The 15,321-nt window shown below is 39.5% G+C and overlaps 2 protein-coding genes across 3 annotated transcripts in view; both read left to right on the forward strand.

Annotated features, from left to right (window-relative positions):
- Positions 1-15,321, forward strand: part of CEP192 (centrosomal protein 192kDa) — a 250,033-nt gene that overhangs the window by 214,036 nt on the left and 20,676 nt on the right. The window contains 3 exon segments of the mRNA XM_006902756.1: positions 8,812-8,931; positions 9,386-9,507; positions 15,058-15,184. Of these exon segments, the coding sequence (XP_006902818.1) occupies positions 8,812-8,931; positions 9,386-9,507; positions 15,058-15,184 (369 nt within the window).
- On the forward strand, positions 12,748-14,334 carry LOC102870682 (T-complex protein 1 subunit zeta-like). Of its 2 annotated transcripts, XM_006902751.1 has the most exons (2): positions 12,748-12,948; positions 13,084-14,334. In XM_006902751.1, exons 1-2 carry the CDS (start codon positions 12,748-12,750, stop codon positions 14,332-14,334), a joined length of 1,452 nt encoding a protein of 483 aa, XP_006902813.1. The 2 variants fall into 2 exon arrangements, with proteins under 2 accessions (XP_006902813.1, XP_006902812.1); XM_006902750.1 differs by having other exon boundaries at positions 12,748-14,334.

Below are 15,321 nucleotides of genomic sequence, written 5' to 3' on the forward strand. Positions count from 1 at the left end.
TTAATTTGATCTGCCTAAGGCATCCTTGATTATTGCAACTCTAGGTTTGAATTTGTTCTTCAGTTCCTTGAGCTTAAGAAATGCTGAACGAGTTCGGCCCTTTTGATTTTCTGACTCTAGCTCCTCACACATTTCATTGTAATATTTTGCTTTGTCATTCCCAGCTGCCTTTTGGAATCTTCTGTTCAGCTCTTTAGTATTTTGAATTCTTGTGCTTTGGCTTCTCTACGCTCCAGTGCAATCTTCAGAGTTTCTTCTGACATCCATTTTGGTCTTTTCTTCCTCTTCTGTCTTCGTAATGACTGTTTGCACTCTTCCTTGATGATACATTTGACCTCCTCCCACAACTGATCTGGTCTTCGCTCATTAGTGTTCGGGGCCTCAAACCTGTTCCTGAGATGATTCTGAAATTCAGGTGGGATGAAATCAAAGTCATATTTTTTCTTCTGTGTATTTGGTTTAATTTTCCTCAGTTTCAGCTTGAACTTGCATATGAGTAGTTGGTGGTCTGTTCCACAATCAGCTCCAGGCCTAGTTTTCACAGCTCTCCCACCCACACAGTAGATTGAATTATTTCTGGAATCTCTACTTTGATCCATTGATCTTTGTGTCTGATACCTGACCTGTGGTCTTGGGACTTACCAATACCAACCTATTTTGACTGTTTTGGCTGTATAGTATATCTTAAAATCAGAGAGTGTAAGACCTCCTGCTTTGTTGTCCTTGACAAGTGCTTTGCTTATCTGAAATCTCTTGCCCTTCTGTATGATCTTGGTAGTTGATTTCCCCCTGGATCATTATTGCACTACATCTATCTGTAGATACTTAAGTAGTTGACATTTTTACAATATAAGGTCTTGTCTGTGAGCAAAGTGTGTTCTTCCTTTTATGTAGATCTCTCTTTGTTTCTTGTGGTAATGTTTTATAATTTTCTTTATGTCAGTATTTTCTGCCTCTGACTAGTTTTATTATTAAGTATCTTTTTGGTGGTTGTTGAAATTCGTGTTATTTTCCTGTTTTCTCTTTGATGTTGGAAAAGAATGTCACTGATTTTTATATGTTGATCTTTTATCCTGCCACTTTGCTGAATCTTTCAATTCCAGTAGTTTTCTTGAGTATATGAAATTTTCTGTATATGGAATCGTACAATGCAAATAGGGACAGTTTTATTTCTTTCTTGCTAAATTGGATATCTTTTACTCTTTTTTAAAAACTTTTAAAAATTACACTTACTAGACCTTCCATGCATTATTTTATAGCTGTAATGATATAGTGATAAGAGGGTGTCTCTACTTTCAATCTATGTTTTTTTGTATTTATTCCCTTAAGTGTTCTGAGAATTTTCCCTTCCATTCTTATTGCTCTTTAAAAGTTCTCTTTTGGTGAATGCCTTTTTTATATAGATTGATAGAATCATATGGTTCTTTGTTTTATTTATGTGCAATATTACATTGATTATTTTTCTAATGCTGCATACCCTGGCATTAATCTCACCTTGGGTCTGAAGTCTTTTTTTTTTTATGTGATGTTAAATTCTGTTGACTAGGATTCTGTTGAGAATTATTTCATCTATAGCTTTGTCAGAACTGACGAATTGCTGACTTTCTAGTAATTTTCATAGGCCGTAAATTGCATAATGAGAAAGTATTCATCATTCTCCCTTGGAACAGCTAGTGGATTCAAACCTCCTTCCTTTTTGTTGATAGTACAACCAGTTACCACCTAGACCACAAATGACTTGTTCTCTGTTTTAGTTGTACTTTCGGACATATGCCTGCTTAATAAAGTGACTTCAAAAGTATTCTGTCCTTTTCTTTCACAATTGATTTTTTGGGGGCTTTGTTTTACTTACTTGAAAATCTGGGATCAGCAACTGCATAGAAAAAAGTCAGAACCAACTCTCATTGGGTTTCCTAAGCAGTGACTTGCATGGGAAGAGATTACTTATCTTTTTCCCAAGGAGCTGCTCAGGATTGGAACCCCCAGAGAGGTGTAGTCTAGCAGTACACCTTCCTCCAGACTATTCCGCCAGAGCCCTGTGAGGTGAGGGGAAATGGGAAGCGACTACTTACTTGACACTGAGTGCAAGGTGATGAAAAATAGTGGTGATTTCTGTGCAACATGTTACATGCTATCAAGTCAGAGTTGACTCACAGCTGACCGTCTAGTGCGTTTTCCGGGGGTAGATATTACCCAAGAGGTTGCCCTTCTTTCTTCTGCAGAGCAGCTATTGGAGTTGAACTGCTTTCCTTTTTGTTGCTTGTGTAATTATTTACCCAGTAGACTATCAGAGCTCCCTTGCACACCCATACTGAATTTATTTCATGCTACTTGGAGAGGGACATCATGCTTGGGAAGGTGGAGGGACGGCGCAAGAGGGGAAGACTCTCTATGAGATGGATTGATTCAGTGACTGGGGTAATCGGATGGGTGTGTCAGAGGCAGTGCGATTGGCACAGGATACAGCAGGGTTTAGGGCTGTTGTACATAGGGTTGCTATGAGTTGCAAACGACTCGACGGCACGTAACAACAACCACCACCACTTAATTGTACACTTAAGAACAGTAAAATTACAAATGTTTCTCACTTACATTTATGTATGTATATTTCTCCACAGTAAAAGATAAAATAGAGTTAATACAGGATATTTTTTTTATTTAAGGGAAGGAAATAAATTAGTTGTCATCAAGGATGCATAGAAATTGAAACCCTCATTAGTTGCTGGTTGTTGTGGTACATGACCCTCCTTTGGGTTGTCAGAGGGATTAATGAGAGTAAATTGCCGAACCTTCTCCCGTGGTGCAGTTGGTGGTCTTGAACTACATGCCTTCCGGCTTACAGCACAGCTTCTTGCCACTGTGCTACCAGAGCTCTCTCAGTTGCTGGTAAGAATGTAAAATGGTGCAGCTTATGCGGAAAAGAGTTTGACATTTCCACAATGAATTAAACAAAAAATTATTATATAGTTCAGTAACTTCACTCCTACATATAAATCCAAAAGAATTGAAACCAGATGATTAAAAAAAAACCCTTGTGCATAACAGCAATATTCACAATAGCCAAAAAGTAGAAACAGCTCAGTATCCATCAACAGATGAATGGATAAACAATATATTTAATATATGTAGTAAAACGTGCAAAAGCCAGGCCTGTGTGTCTTAGGTTAGGTGTTCTAGAGAAACAAAGCTAGTTTAGAGAGAAAGAGAGACCTTAGTGGAATGTTGCACATACTTGCAGAGCCTGGAAGGTCCCAAGGTCATAGGGCAAATCAAATTAAAGGCTTCTCCTGATTCATGTGGCTTTAGGGATGGACAAGCCTAAGACCTGCAGCTAAGATGGCAGGCCACTGGCTTATGTCCAAAGAACTGGAAGTTATAGTCGTTAGGAGCCAGATACAGGGTGTAAATCCAGCACAAAGCAAGAGAGCTTTGCAAGATATTAGTATATATTTGATGCCAGCCACACCTAGGTGAAACTCTTTGAAATTCATGGGAGAACTAGGTGATTACATTATGCAGAATGTCATTAAGGAAATGATTATATGAGATGAGATTCTGCCCAAGGAATTTCTCATTTTCAAATACACTACTTAAAAAAAAAGCGCTCTATGCAGTCAAATACCTTTGCATAGTCAATAAAGCATAAATAAAGATTCTTCTTGTAGTTTTTATTTCAGCCAGGATCCATCTTACATCAGCAGTGATATTCCTGGTGCCACAGCATCTTCTAAATCCTGGCTGAACTGGCAGTTCCCTATCTGTGTACTGTGCTAGCTGTTTTTTAAAGATCTTCAATATGTTACTTACCTGTGATAAAAATCTCAGTCTCTTCACCATCCATCCTGATGCTGCCAGTTGGTTCAGTGGTGAGAATCTTTGTCTTCTTGACATTGAACCTTAATCCATATCGGAGGCTGCAGTCCTTGACCCTCTGCAACAAGTGCTTCAGGTCCTCCTCACTTTCAGCAAGCAGGATTGTGTCATCTGTATAACACAGATTGTTGATAGATCTTCCACCAATCTTGAACCCACATTTATCCTCATAGAGCCCAGCCTCTTGGCTAATCTGTTCTGCATACAGGTTGAAAAGGTATGAAGACAGGACACATCCCTGGCATATGCCCTTCCCAATTTTTACCCATGCAGTGTTTCCTTGCTCTATTCTGATGACTGCCTTTTGGCCCAAGTATAAGTTTCTCATTAGCACGATCAAGTGTTCTGGGATTCCCTTTCTTCTCAAAGTCAGCCACAGTTTATTATGATCCACACAGTCAAACGCCTTTGCATAGTCAATGAAACACAGATAGACATTCCTCTGGTATTCTCTGCTTTCAGCTAAGATCCAGCAAACATAAGCTACAATATCCCTAGTATCACAACCCTTTCTAAAACCAGCCTGGACTTCTGGCAGTTCTCTGGCAGTTCTTTCATATTGTTCCAGTCATTTTTGGATAATCTTCAGCAGTAGAATCTTGCTTGCATGTGAAATCAGTGATATTGTTCTATAGTTTCCACACCCTGTTGTGTCACCCTTCTTTGGGATGGGAACAAATAGAGATCTCTTCCAGTCAGTTGGCCAAGTGGTTGATTTCCAAATTTCTTTTGCACAACTTGGTGACCACATCCAGGGCAGCATCTATTAGCTGAAATATGTCAATTGGTATACCATCTGTTCCTGGGCCTTATTTTTTGCTATTTCCTTCAAAACAGCATTGAACTTCTTCCTTTATCAACATAGGCTCTTGCTCATATGTTTGTTCATGAAATTCTTCTGTGTCTGCCAATTCCTTTTGATACAGTGACTCAGTATAATCTTTTCATCTTCTTTTAATACTTCCTGCATCATTTAATATTCTGCCTTAAGCATCCTTGATTATCGCAACTCAAGGTTTGAATTTGTTCTTCAGTTCCTTGAGCTTAAGAAATGCTGAGCAAGTTGGACTCTTGATTTTCTAACTCCAACTCCTTGCACATTTCATTGTCATATTTTACTTTGTCGTCCCGTGCTGCCTTTTGAAATCTTCTATTCAACTTTTTAGCATCTTGAATTCTTTCAACACTCTTGGCACCAGTAGTCTTTTAATTAAAAGACGTATTGCCATAGGAAAGTCTGCTGTTAGGGACCTCTCCAAAGTACTGAAGAGCAATGGTGTCTGTCTGGAGACTAAGGTGCGTCTGATACAGGCCATGGTCTTTGCTATCACTTGTTAGGCATCAGAGAGTTGGACAGTGACCAAAGAGAATAGAAGGAGAATTGATGCCTTTGAGCTGTGGTGCTGGAGAAGAGTATTGAGAGTACCATGGACTGCTAGGAAAACGAACTGGTTCATCCTGGAAAGGGTTAAACCAGTGGCTCTTTGGAGGCAAGAATTCTGAGGCTTCGTCTAACATACTTTGGACATGTTGTAAGGAGGGACTTGTCCTTGGAGAGGGACTTCATGCTTGGTAGGGTGGAAGGACAGCGCAGGAGGGGAAGACCCTCTATAAGGAGGGTTGATTCAGTGACTGGGGTAATCGGCATGGGTGTATCGGAGATGGTGCGATTTGCACAGGACAGAGCAGAGTTTAGGGCTGTTGTACATTGGGTCGCTATGAGGTGCAAGCGACTCGATGGCACATAACAACAACAACAACATGATATTAATACTGTTGTTTAATAGTTTCCATATTCAATTGAATCACCTTTATTGGGAATGGGAGTAAATATGGACAAATTTCCTGGCATAGACTTGTGAGCGCATCCAAACCTACATCTGTTAACTGAACCAAATCAGTTTGTAATCCATCAATTCCTGGTGCCTTATATTTTTGTCAATACCTTCAGTGCATCTTCTACTTCTTCCTTATTACCTTTGGTTCCTGTTCATGTTGTACTTCCTGAAAATCTTCTTTTGATGCTTTCTGGGTCGTTCAGCATATTGGTCCATTGCGTCTTTCAATATTGTGACTCAAGGCTTAAATTTCTTTTCAGTTCTGTCAGCCAAGCGAGTTCCTGCTTTTCTATTCTCCAGTTCCAGCTCTCTGCACATTCCATTATAATACTTTGCTTTGTCTACTCAAGCTGTCCTTTGAAATGTTCTGTTCAGCTCTTTTACTTCATCATGTTTTCCCTTTGTTTTGGCTTCTCAATGCTCTAGTACTATTTTCATTTTACTTGGATTCACAGTCAACACTCTTAGTACCAGCAATCAGGAAATCAGGAGACATATTGCACTGGGGAAGTCTGCAGTCAAGGATGGCTCCAAATTTTTGAGTAGCAATGACATCAGTTTGAGGAATAAGGTGAGTTTGTTTCAGGCAATGGTCTTTTTGATCACTTGTTACAGACAGTGAATAAAGAGGACGGAAGAATTTAAACCTTTGAGCTGTGGTGTTGGAGAATGGTACTGAACATCCTATGAACTACCAAAGGAACAATTATGTCTTGGAGAACGTGCAGCCAGAGTGTTCCTTGGAGGCAAAATTGATAAAGCTTCGCCTCACATACTTTGGGCATGTTGCTAAGAGAGGCTGTTCTTGGTGAGGAGGGACTTCATGCTTGGAAAGGGTCAGCAAAGGAGATGAAAACCGTCAACCAGATAGATTGACACAGTGTTGATGCAATGGGCTGTAGTATGTCACAAAGTATGAGGCACAGGATAGGACAGGATTCAGGATTCAGATCTGTTGTTAATAGGATTGCTATGGGTCATACTCAACGGCACCTAACAATGTAAATTGAAATGTGAGTTCTCTGATAGCATTGATGTTATTGGCCACCTTTGTTGTAAGCAAAACTAATTACCTATGATGTTGCAGGGTAAAATGATTTGAGTGCATATTACTCAACTCTTCTTTGTGATTGAATAAGAACTACTTCGTAGAAAATACTGCCATGGATTTCTGGGGCTGTACATCACACAGGAGGATATTGGCCATCTTTCCACTGTGAACCACTGTTGGATTTAGACTAAACAGGAACCACTAAAGAGACGTGACCTTTAGCTTAGCAGCCAGTTCCCTATGTGCTACACCAGCTGACTTTCCAGAGTTCATCTTAGATGAGTTAATTCTGTAAACAAGCAGAGGAAACCAGTGGAGCACATCATTCTGGTGCCATTTAGGAAGATACTATCAAAGTGCAATGATTGAGATAAATACCAATGACCCACTAAGGGGGCTGGAGGTACAGAATGTAAGTTTTTCAGTTACACTATATTTCTTAAAGTCAGAAATGATTATAGTTATTTTATGAAACAACTCTCTCTTTGATAGGAAAATAAAATGACGTTTGCAACAAATATGCCCTATGTGTATAGTAGTAGATGTATATTTTTCCCATCTCTTTTTTGGGAATTTGGGAGATGGGTAGATTAAATTTGAAGAAGTTTAATGTCCATTTGTAGGATACATACTATATTTGTCCCCAGCATTTTCAGATTTTCCCATCATTTAGGAGATGATCATTTTCACTCACTTTTTCTTCAATAATATTCATGGAAATCATCTTCAACAGTTTTATCTCTGTTTTCTATTGTTTTGTTAACTTTATCCTGCTGTACTTCCATTTTCCCCAAGTCTGTATTACTGATTGATTGATCATTGATTATGATATAAACTAGGATACTAATTGCTTTTTGATGGCTTGACTACTAAAAGGTCAGCAGTTTGATCCCCCAGCTGCTCCACAGGAGGAAGAGGAGATGATATGCTTCCCCAAACTTTAGAGTTTTGGAAATCCTAGAGGATGAGTCTGTTCTGTTCTAGATGCGACATCAATAGAATATATTATTAACATTAACTCTGGTAAACTTTTAAAAATACCATATTTATATATTACAATTTTATTCTGGATCTTCTTTAAAAAGCTTTTGTGGTCCACTGGTTAAACATTCAGCTGCTAACCAGAAAGTCACTGGTTTAAATCCACCAGCCTTTCCATAGGAAAAAGACACAGCTATCTGCTGCTGGTAAGGCCCACAGCCCTCGAAAACCTTCACAAGTGCAGCACTGTCCCTGAGGACTGCTCTGCAGTGAGGGTTCTGTATTTAATGGGAGAGTCTTTGGATTGTGCCTGGGCAGATTATATCTATAACTGAGCTTCATGGGTAGAACCTGGTCCTACTTGGCATTGTGAAGTCAGTTTCATGAGCTACTGTAATTCCACAAGATGATCCTCCTCCCCTCACTAGCCTGAGTCCGTCACAAGGAATCAGGAGTTTGTCCCATCACATGGCCTGCGGAAGGTGCCAGGCATTCCAGTGGCAACAAACAAGGTCTGGACGGTGTGGCTAGGTGCACACTTTCTCATTGAGGTCTTTCATTGTGAGTGCTGGTGCCTTAGTTCCCAGGTTGTCCTGCTGTTCCAGAGATGCACAGTCTCCTCCCACCTGCAAACCAAAAACCACATCAGTAAGAACAGTAGAGGAGACAGCTCTTTTTTTTTTTTTTTTTTGTCTCTCACAGAAACAGAACACAGTCACTATAAATTTTGAGGAATATTTTATATAAAATCTTAAAAAGTTAGTCTAACGGAGCTCTGGTGGCCTAGTGACAAGAAGCTGCACTGCAATCCCAGAGGAACACGGTTGGAATCCACCAGATACTCTGCTGGGGAAGGAGGGGTAATCTTCTGTACCAGTCAGATCAGATTTGACGGTACACACACACACACACAAAATAATAACATTTAAAAAAAAATGTCTAACAGAAGTAATAGATCACTCCGATTTCTCCATTAGTGGGGAGCTAATGGAAAAGAATTAATTCCATCAGCTTTTCCATGGCAGACCCTTTAATTGGAAAGCTGACTATGCAGGATGTGTTCCGTAGGTTTCCATCACATTTTTGCCCAGAGTCCGAGGGAATTATGCTCAGTCTTGGAATGTTGAGTATCACCCTGTCAAAGAGCCACACATTAAGAACATGCTGCGATTCCAACTCTCTGGTCAGGTGAGTATTGTCCTTTTTTCTGATCAGTGTGAATGTGTGAAAACCATTGTAGGACACTGATGTGAGAAATTGACCTGAAACTGCAGCATATTTTCTTCATGTACTAATTTTCACTAATTCTGCTCAATAAACTGTAATCTTAATTTTATGGGGCTGGGGTTTTTTTTTTGTTGTCCTTATTGACTGGTATGTTTGTGGAGGTCTGAATTCGGCCCTACTGTTCAGACAACTCATAAAACCTAGATTTGACAGAATATTGTAAAGTTATGTGCACACATGGGCATATGCACACATAAGAAAACCTGGACAGTACAATGTAAGATGTTTCTGATGTGCCAAAAAGATCATAAATCTATTTTTAAAAGGAAATAGTAGATTTCAAGTGGGTAGATGTTCCTTATGATTTCTTGGATTATTTCTTTCTTTTTCCTTGCCTTGTGATTTGTCTGTACAGTGTATCCAAGAAAAAAGTGAGCCGGAAAAGCCATGCAGTTCCACAGACACCCTCGTTAAGATTAATTATTCCATTAGGCCCCGAAGACAAAGTTTATCTGAAACTCCTGCACCTATACCTAGGTATGTAATTTTTGTAAATTCTTAAGAATTTTTCCTACTTCTTCAATGAGGTATAATTATATTCTGTAAAATGGGCATGAGTTACCACCAGAATCACTATAATCTAAATTTTTTTCCCCTCTTACTGTGTGATTCTCTGTTACTAACTCTCTACCTGTACCTCAGTATTCCTTCATTTCTGATTTTTATCAGCATACATTAGTTTTGCTTGTACTACATGTACTCTTTGTGCCTGACCTACCCCACTCAACATTTTTTTTATTTGTTCATGTTGAGTGTATCTGTTCCTTTGTGTTGCATCCTAGATCATTCAACATTCTGTTCATAGCGTATTGCAGCTTGAGGCTTGTATTTGTTCTTCAGTTCCTTCAGTTTAAGAAATGCCTTGCAAGTGCATCCCTTTTGATCTTCTGACTCCAATTCCTTGCACATTTCATTGTAATATTTTGCTTTGTCTTCCTGCACTGCCCTTTGAAATCTTCTGTTCAGCTCTTCTGTTCTTTATTTCCTCCCTTTGCTTCGGCTTCTTGGCACTCTATTGCACTACTGAAATTTGTTTAGCATTCTGTTATATAAACAGAGCATGAGCTAGATATCTCCTCCCTCCAGGTGACATTAGAGTAGCTTCTGGTTTGATACTTTTATGAATTAATGGAATATAAACATTATTGTGTGCATTTTTATAGATATAGGTTTTAATTGGAGTAGGTGGGGTTAAAATATTTGCCCAGGAGCAGAATTTCTGGGTCATAGGGTAAGTTTGTATTTAACTTTGAAATAAATGATGAAATAATTTTTCTGAATTGATTATACTATTTTACATTCAAATAAGGGATGTATTTAAGTATTTTACCTAATGAGTTCAGAAGCCCAGAAGTGTACATTCCAGATGCGATCTGGAGGAAGATCCATTCTCTCTCTCTCTCTCTGTCAGTTGTGGAGGAAAGTCCTTTTTTCCTTTAGTATCTACAGGCCCATCATTTCTTGAGGACCCCCATATGTCTTGGTCTTCACTTGTATTAAGGAGCTGCCTCACATAGGGATCTAAAAAGTTGCACTCCACTCCAGGTGCGTCTTTCTTGATGGTGTCAAGATGCCTCCCTCAATTTCCTGCTCTTTCATCTTATTACAGATATTTGGCTTGTCACTCCTTGGGTGATCAAAACATAGCTTCTGTAGCATATAATTGTGTGTGTGTGTGTGTATGATATATATTTATATATAAATATATGTATACACACACATAGAGGGGGGAGGGGCAGGGGACACCATTCAAACCATGATATATCAAACTAGTCTGTATATTAAACCAAGCATTTTCAAATTGGTATGCTTTAAATCATGTCTGTAGGTAGTCTTTACAATGCCTAATATAATGTAAACACAACATGTAGAACCCTTTATACTCTACATTAGCCTTTGAAAGATTGCTTTGAAAAAAAATGCTTCTTTTGTTTTTTTCTAAATACTTTTGATCCATGATTGATTGAACCTATGAGCACAGAACCAGTGGGTTCTGTGAACTGGGAGCCACCTGCATTAGAAAATAAGTTTTGGAAGAAATTAGAATTGTAAAAATTTTTTTTCTTCGCTTACACTTTATCTTTTCTGTTCATTCATTCATTTTTTGATCTTTACTGACTCAATGCTTCCGTTGGGTACTAGAGATCAAGAGCACATAAAATCAGCTTAGTCCTGACCTTCATGGAGGGACCACACCAATCAGCAAATCACACTAAAATGTTTCCTAACAAACTGGAATGGGTTCTAAGGAAATAGTGGCAGTGCTATGGGAAAAGATGAGAGGAACATCCCTTTGACATCGGGAAGAACTTCTTTGGGACTGACTATATGGAATGGAAAACTGTTACCCTAGAGGGTCTGGGCACTGAAAGAGTAGAAGAGTGCCATGCCATATGTGAGCATAGCAAGTGGGGAAGGGCTTTGAGGGAGGATAAAGAGGTAGGAGGTAGATAGAGGCAGAGTTCATACCAAGCAGGAAAGTTGTATGTCCACTAAGAATTTGAGTATTTATGTTGAGAACAATTAGAAACCATTGAGTGACAATATCAGATTTAATGTTTAGGTCACCTCATTAAAAGAAATCATTGTTTTTATGTGCTCTACAGTCTGTCATGCTCTTGTTAGGTGCAATCAACTTGATGAGGACTCATAGTGACCCTAAGAAAAACAGACCTCAACATTGCCCTTTATATGGCATCCTCACCATCTCTGATATGCTTGAACCCATTGTTAGAGTCATTGTGTCAATCTATCTGGTTGTGGATCTTCAATCTTTCACCTTTCCCAGTATGACTTTTTTTCGAAGGACTGACACTTTCTGACAGCATACCCAAAGTATGAGACAAAGTTTCACCATCCTGGCCTGCACTTCCTCCAAAGCATGCTTGTTTATTCTTTGGCGGTTTATGGGCTATTCATTACTCTTCAACATTACCACAGCTTAAACCCATCAATTAAAAGGCTATTTTTCCATTGTCAAGACTGTTTTTAGGAATAGGAAGAGAATTGGATAGATTTGAGAAATGGGAAATAAAAATAGGAAAATTTGAAAGGACCTAGTGATGAATTGGATAAAGAGATATGAACAGAAGGGATATCAAGATTGGTTCCTGGGTATCATCCTGCTGAGAAGAAATACAGGTTGAGGACTGAGTTTAAGAGAAAAGAGCAGAAGTTTAATTTTATATTTGTGAAAATGGAGATGTCTTTGAGACAATTAGAAAAAAATGAGATTATATATATATATATATATAATTCTGGTACGTTAGTCTGTAGGTGATTGAGATTGAGCTGCTAACCCAAATGCCACCCCTCCAACAGTTCTGGCCCCCAGCAGCTCCTCAGGAGAAAGATGGGCAGTCTTTTCCTGGATGATTTACAGATGATTTACGGAAAATCCACTGGAGGATCAGCTCGAGTTGGTTCCAACTCAAAAGCAATGAATTTTAAGTATATAGATTAGCTGTGCAGAGAGACTTAATGCCTATGAACTGAATTGTTTTAAAGAATACTGAATATCCATGGACTGTCAAAAGAACAAGTGTTTGGTAAGAATTGCAACCAAACTACTCCTTAGAAAGAAGATGGTGAAACTTTGTCTCATACTTTGGGCATGTTGTCACGAGGCACCAGTCCTTAGGAAAGGTATCCCCGCACTTCCCCGGCCTTGGGGTTTCCTCACACATGGTGTAATCCTCTATTTGTATCGGGCCCATCATGTCGGCCGTGAAGACTCTGAACCCCAAGGCCAAAGTGGCCCGAACCCAGGCGGCGCTGGCAGTGAACATCAGCGCGGCCCGGGGCCTCCAGGATGTGCTGAGGACCAACCTGGGGCCCAAGGGCACCATGAAGATGCTGGTTTCTGGAGCTGGAGACATCAAGCTCACTAAAGATGGCAACGTGCTGCTTCATGAAATGCAAATTCAGCACCCGACAGCCTCCTTGATAGCCAAAGTAGCGACAGCCCAGGATGACATCACTGGTGATGGGACTACTTCCAACGTTCTAATCATTGGCGAGCTGCTCAAACAGGCAGACCTCTACATTTCTGAAGGTTTGCATCCCAGAATAATAACAGAAGGATTTGAAGCAGCAAAGGAAAAGGCCCTTCAGCTTTTGGAACTAAGCAAAGAGATGGACAGAGAGTCACTCATAGACGTGGCCAGGACATCCCTACACACTAAAGTTCATGCTGAACTCTCTGATGTCTTAACAGAGGCTGTTGTTGACTCCATTTTGGCCATTAAGAAGCAAGATGAACCTATTGACCTTTTCATGGTTGAAATCATGGAGATGAAACATAAATCTGAAACTGATACAAGCTTAATCCGAGGGCTGGTTTTGGATCACGGGGCACGGCATCCTGATATGAAGAAGAGAGTAGAAGATGCATACATCCTTACCTGCAATGTGTCATTGGAGTATGAAAATACAGAAGTGAATTTTGGCTTCTTCTACAAGAGCGCAGAAGAGCGAGAAAAACTTGTAAAAGCAGAAAGGAAATTCATTGAAGATAGAGTTAAAAAAATCATAGACCTGAAAAAGAAAGTCTGTGGTGATTCAAATAAAAGATTTGTTGTTATTAATCAAAAGGGTATTGATCCCTTTTCCTTGGATGCTCTTGGAAAAGAAGGCATAGTAGCTCTGTGCAGAGCTAAGCAGAGGAATATGGAGAGACTGATGCTTGCCCATGGTGGGGTGGCTCTCAATTCTTTAGATGACCTGAATCCAGACTGCCTGGGGCACGCGGGCCTCTTCTATGAGTACACCTTGGGGGAGGAGAAGTTCACCTTCATCAAGAAATGCAACAACCCTCGTTCCATCACACTGTTGATCAAAGGACCAAATAAACACACGCTCACTCAGATCAAAGATGCCATCAGAGACGGCTTGAGGGCTGTCAAGAACGCCATCGATGATGGCTGTGTGGTCCCAGGGGCTGGTGCTGTGCAAGTGGCGATGGCAGAAGCTCTGATGAAGCATAAGCCCACTGTCAAGGGCAGGGCTCAGCTTGGTGTCCAGGCGTTTGCTGACGCACTGCTCATTATTCCCAAGATTCTTGCTCAGAATTCTGGTTTTAGCCTTCAGGAAACACTAGTCAAAATTCAAGCAGAACATTCAGAATCCGGTCAACTTGTGGGTGTTGACTTGAACACAGGTGAGCCCAAGGTAGCAGCAGAAGCAGGCTTGTGGGATAACTACTGTGTAAAGAAACAGCTGCTTCACTCCTGCACTGTGATTGCTAGCAACATCGTCCTGGTTGATGAGATCATGCGAGCTGGCATGTCTACCCTCAAAGGCTGAATCGTGCATCTGTACCAGGCTTGTCTTCTGAATTATGAAAACTAGAGTAATCTAAGACAAGAGCAATGGAATTTTTATTCAAGCTTCAAGTGGTTTTAAAGGAATTTTCTGTTCCCATGTTCAAATAGGAGGTCACTTCACCTATTTAAATTCTGAAGTCTACAGTATTTTCTAATTGCACTGGAGTGTATACACATAAAGCAAATCCTTTACCCACTCAGTCGGTTGTTTGCCTTTAGCTTCAGTGGCTGAAATGACATTCGATAAACATATTATCTACCTTGTTAATAAATACTACTTAAAAAACAAAAAAAAATAAAGGAAAGGTATCATACTAGGAGGATCAGAGACAATAAGATCCTCAACAAGATATGTTGACACAGTGACTATAACAATGGGCTCGAACATATCAGAAATGGTGTGGATAATGCAGCATAGGACAAGGTTCAGATTGATTTTTCAAAGGGTCGCTAGCTATGAGTTATAATTCATAGTTGATTTGATGGTGCCTAACATCAACAATAACAGCTCTTTTCATTTTACTACTGTGCAACTAAGTCTTTTATTTTTTTAATCAAGTAGATATATAGCCGTTGCAAAATTATTTTTTTAAGTAGTGTAACACACGAGTTAAAGCAGTGTTTCCTAGTTTGGCATATGGAAACAGTTTAAATTGCTAAGAATTTTTAAATAGTTAACTTCCAAATCTGTTTTTCAAAGCAGGAAAATTGACCTAACCCATCATGGAGTTTATGCACCAGAAGATGTATATCTGTTTCTGCCAACAAGAGTTGGGGACTCAAGGACGCTAAAAGTCAATTTGCGAAATAATTCATTCATTACCCACATGGTAGGCTGGAAATACCATTATGAATTTCATTAAAATAAGTGTATTCAAATATCAACTATATTGGTACTATAATGGTACTATTTTTCTGATAATTAGAAACTTGTTTTACAGATTCTTTTTTTTAATTATAATTAAAT

Source organism: Elephantulus edwardii, unplaced genomic scaffold (genome assembly GCF_000299155.1).
Source record: "Elephantulus edwardii isolate Elephantulus edwardi_28Jun2011 unplaced genomic scaffold, EleEdw1.0 scaffold00446, whole genome shotgun sequence".
Classification (NCBI taxonomy): Eukaryota; Metazoa; Chordata; class Mammalia; order Macroscelidea; family Macroscelididae; genus Elephantulus; species Elephantulus edwardii.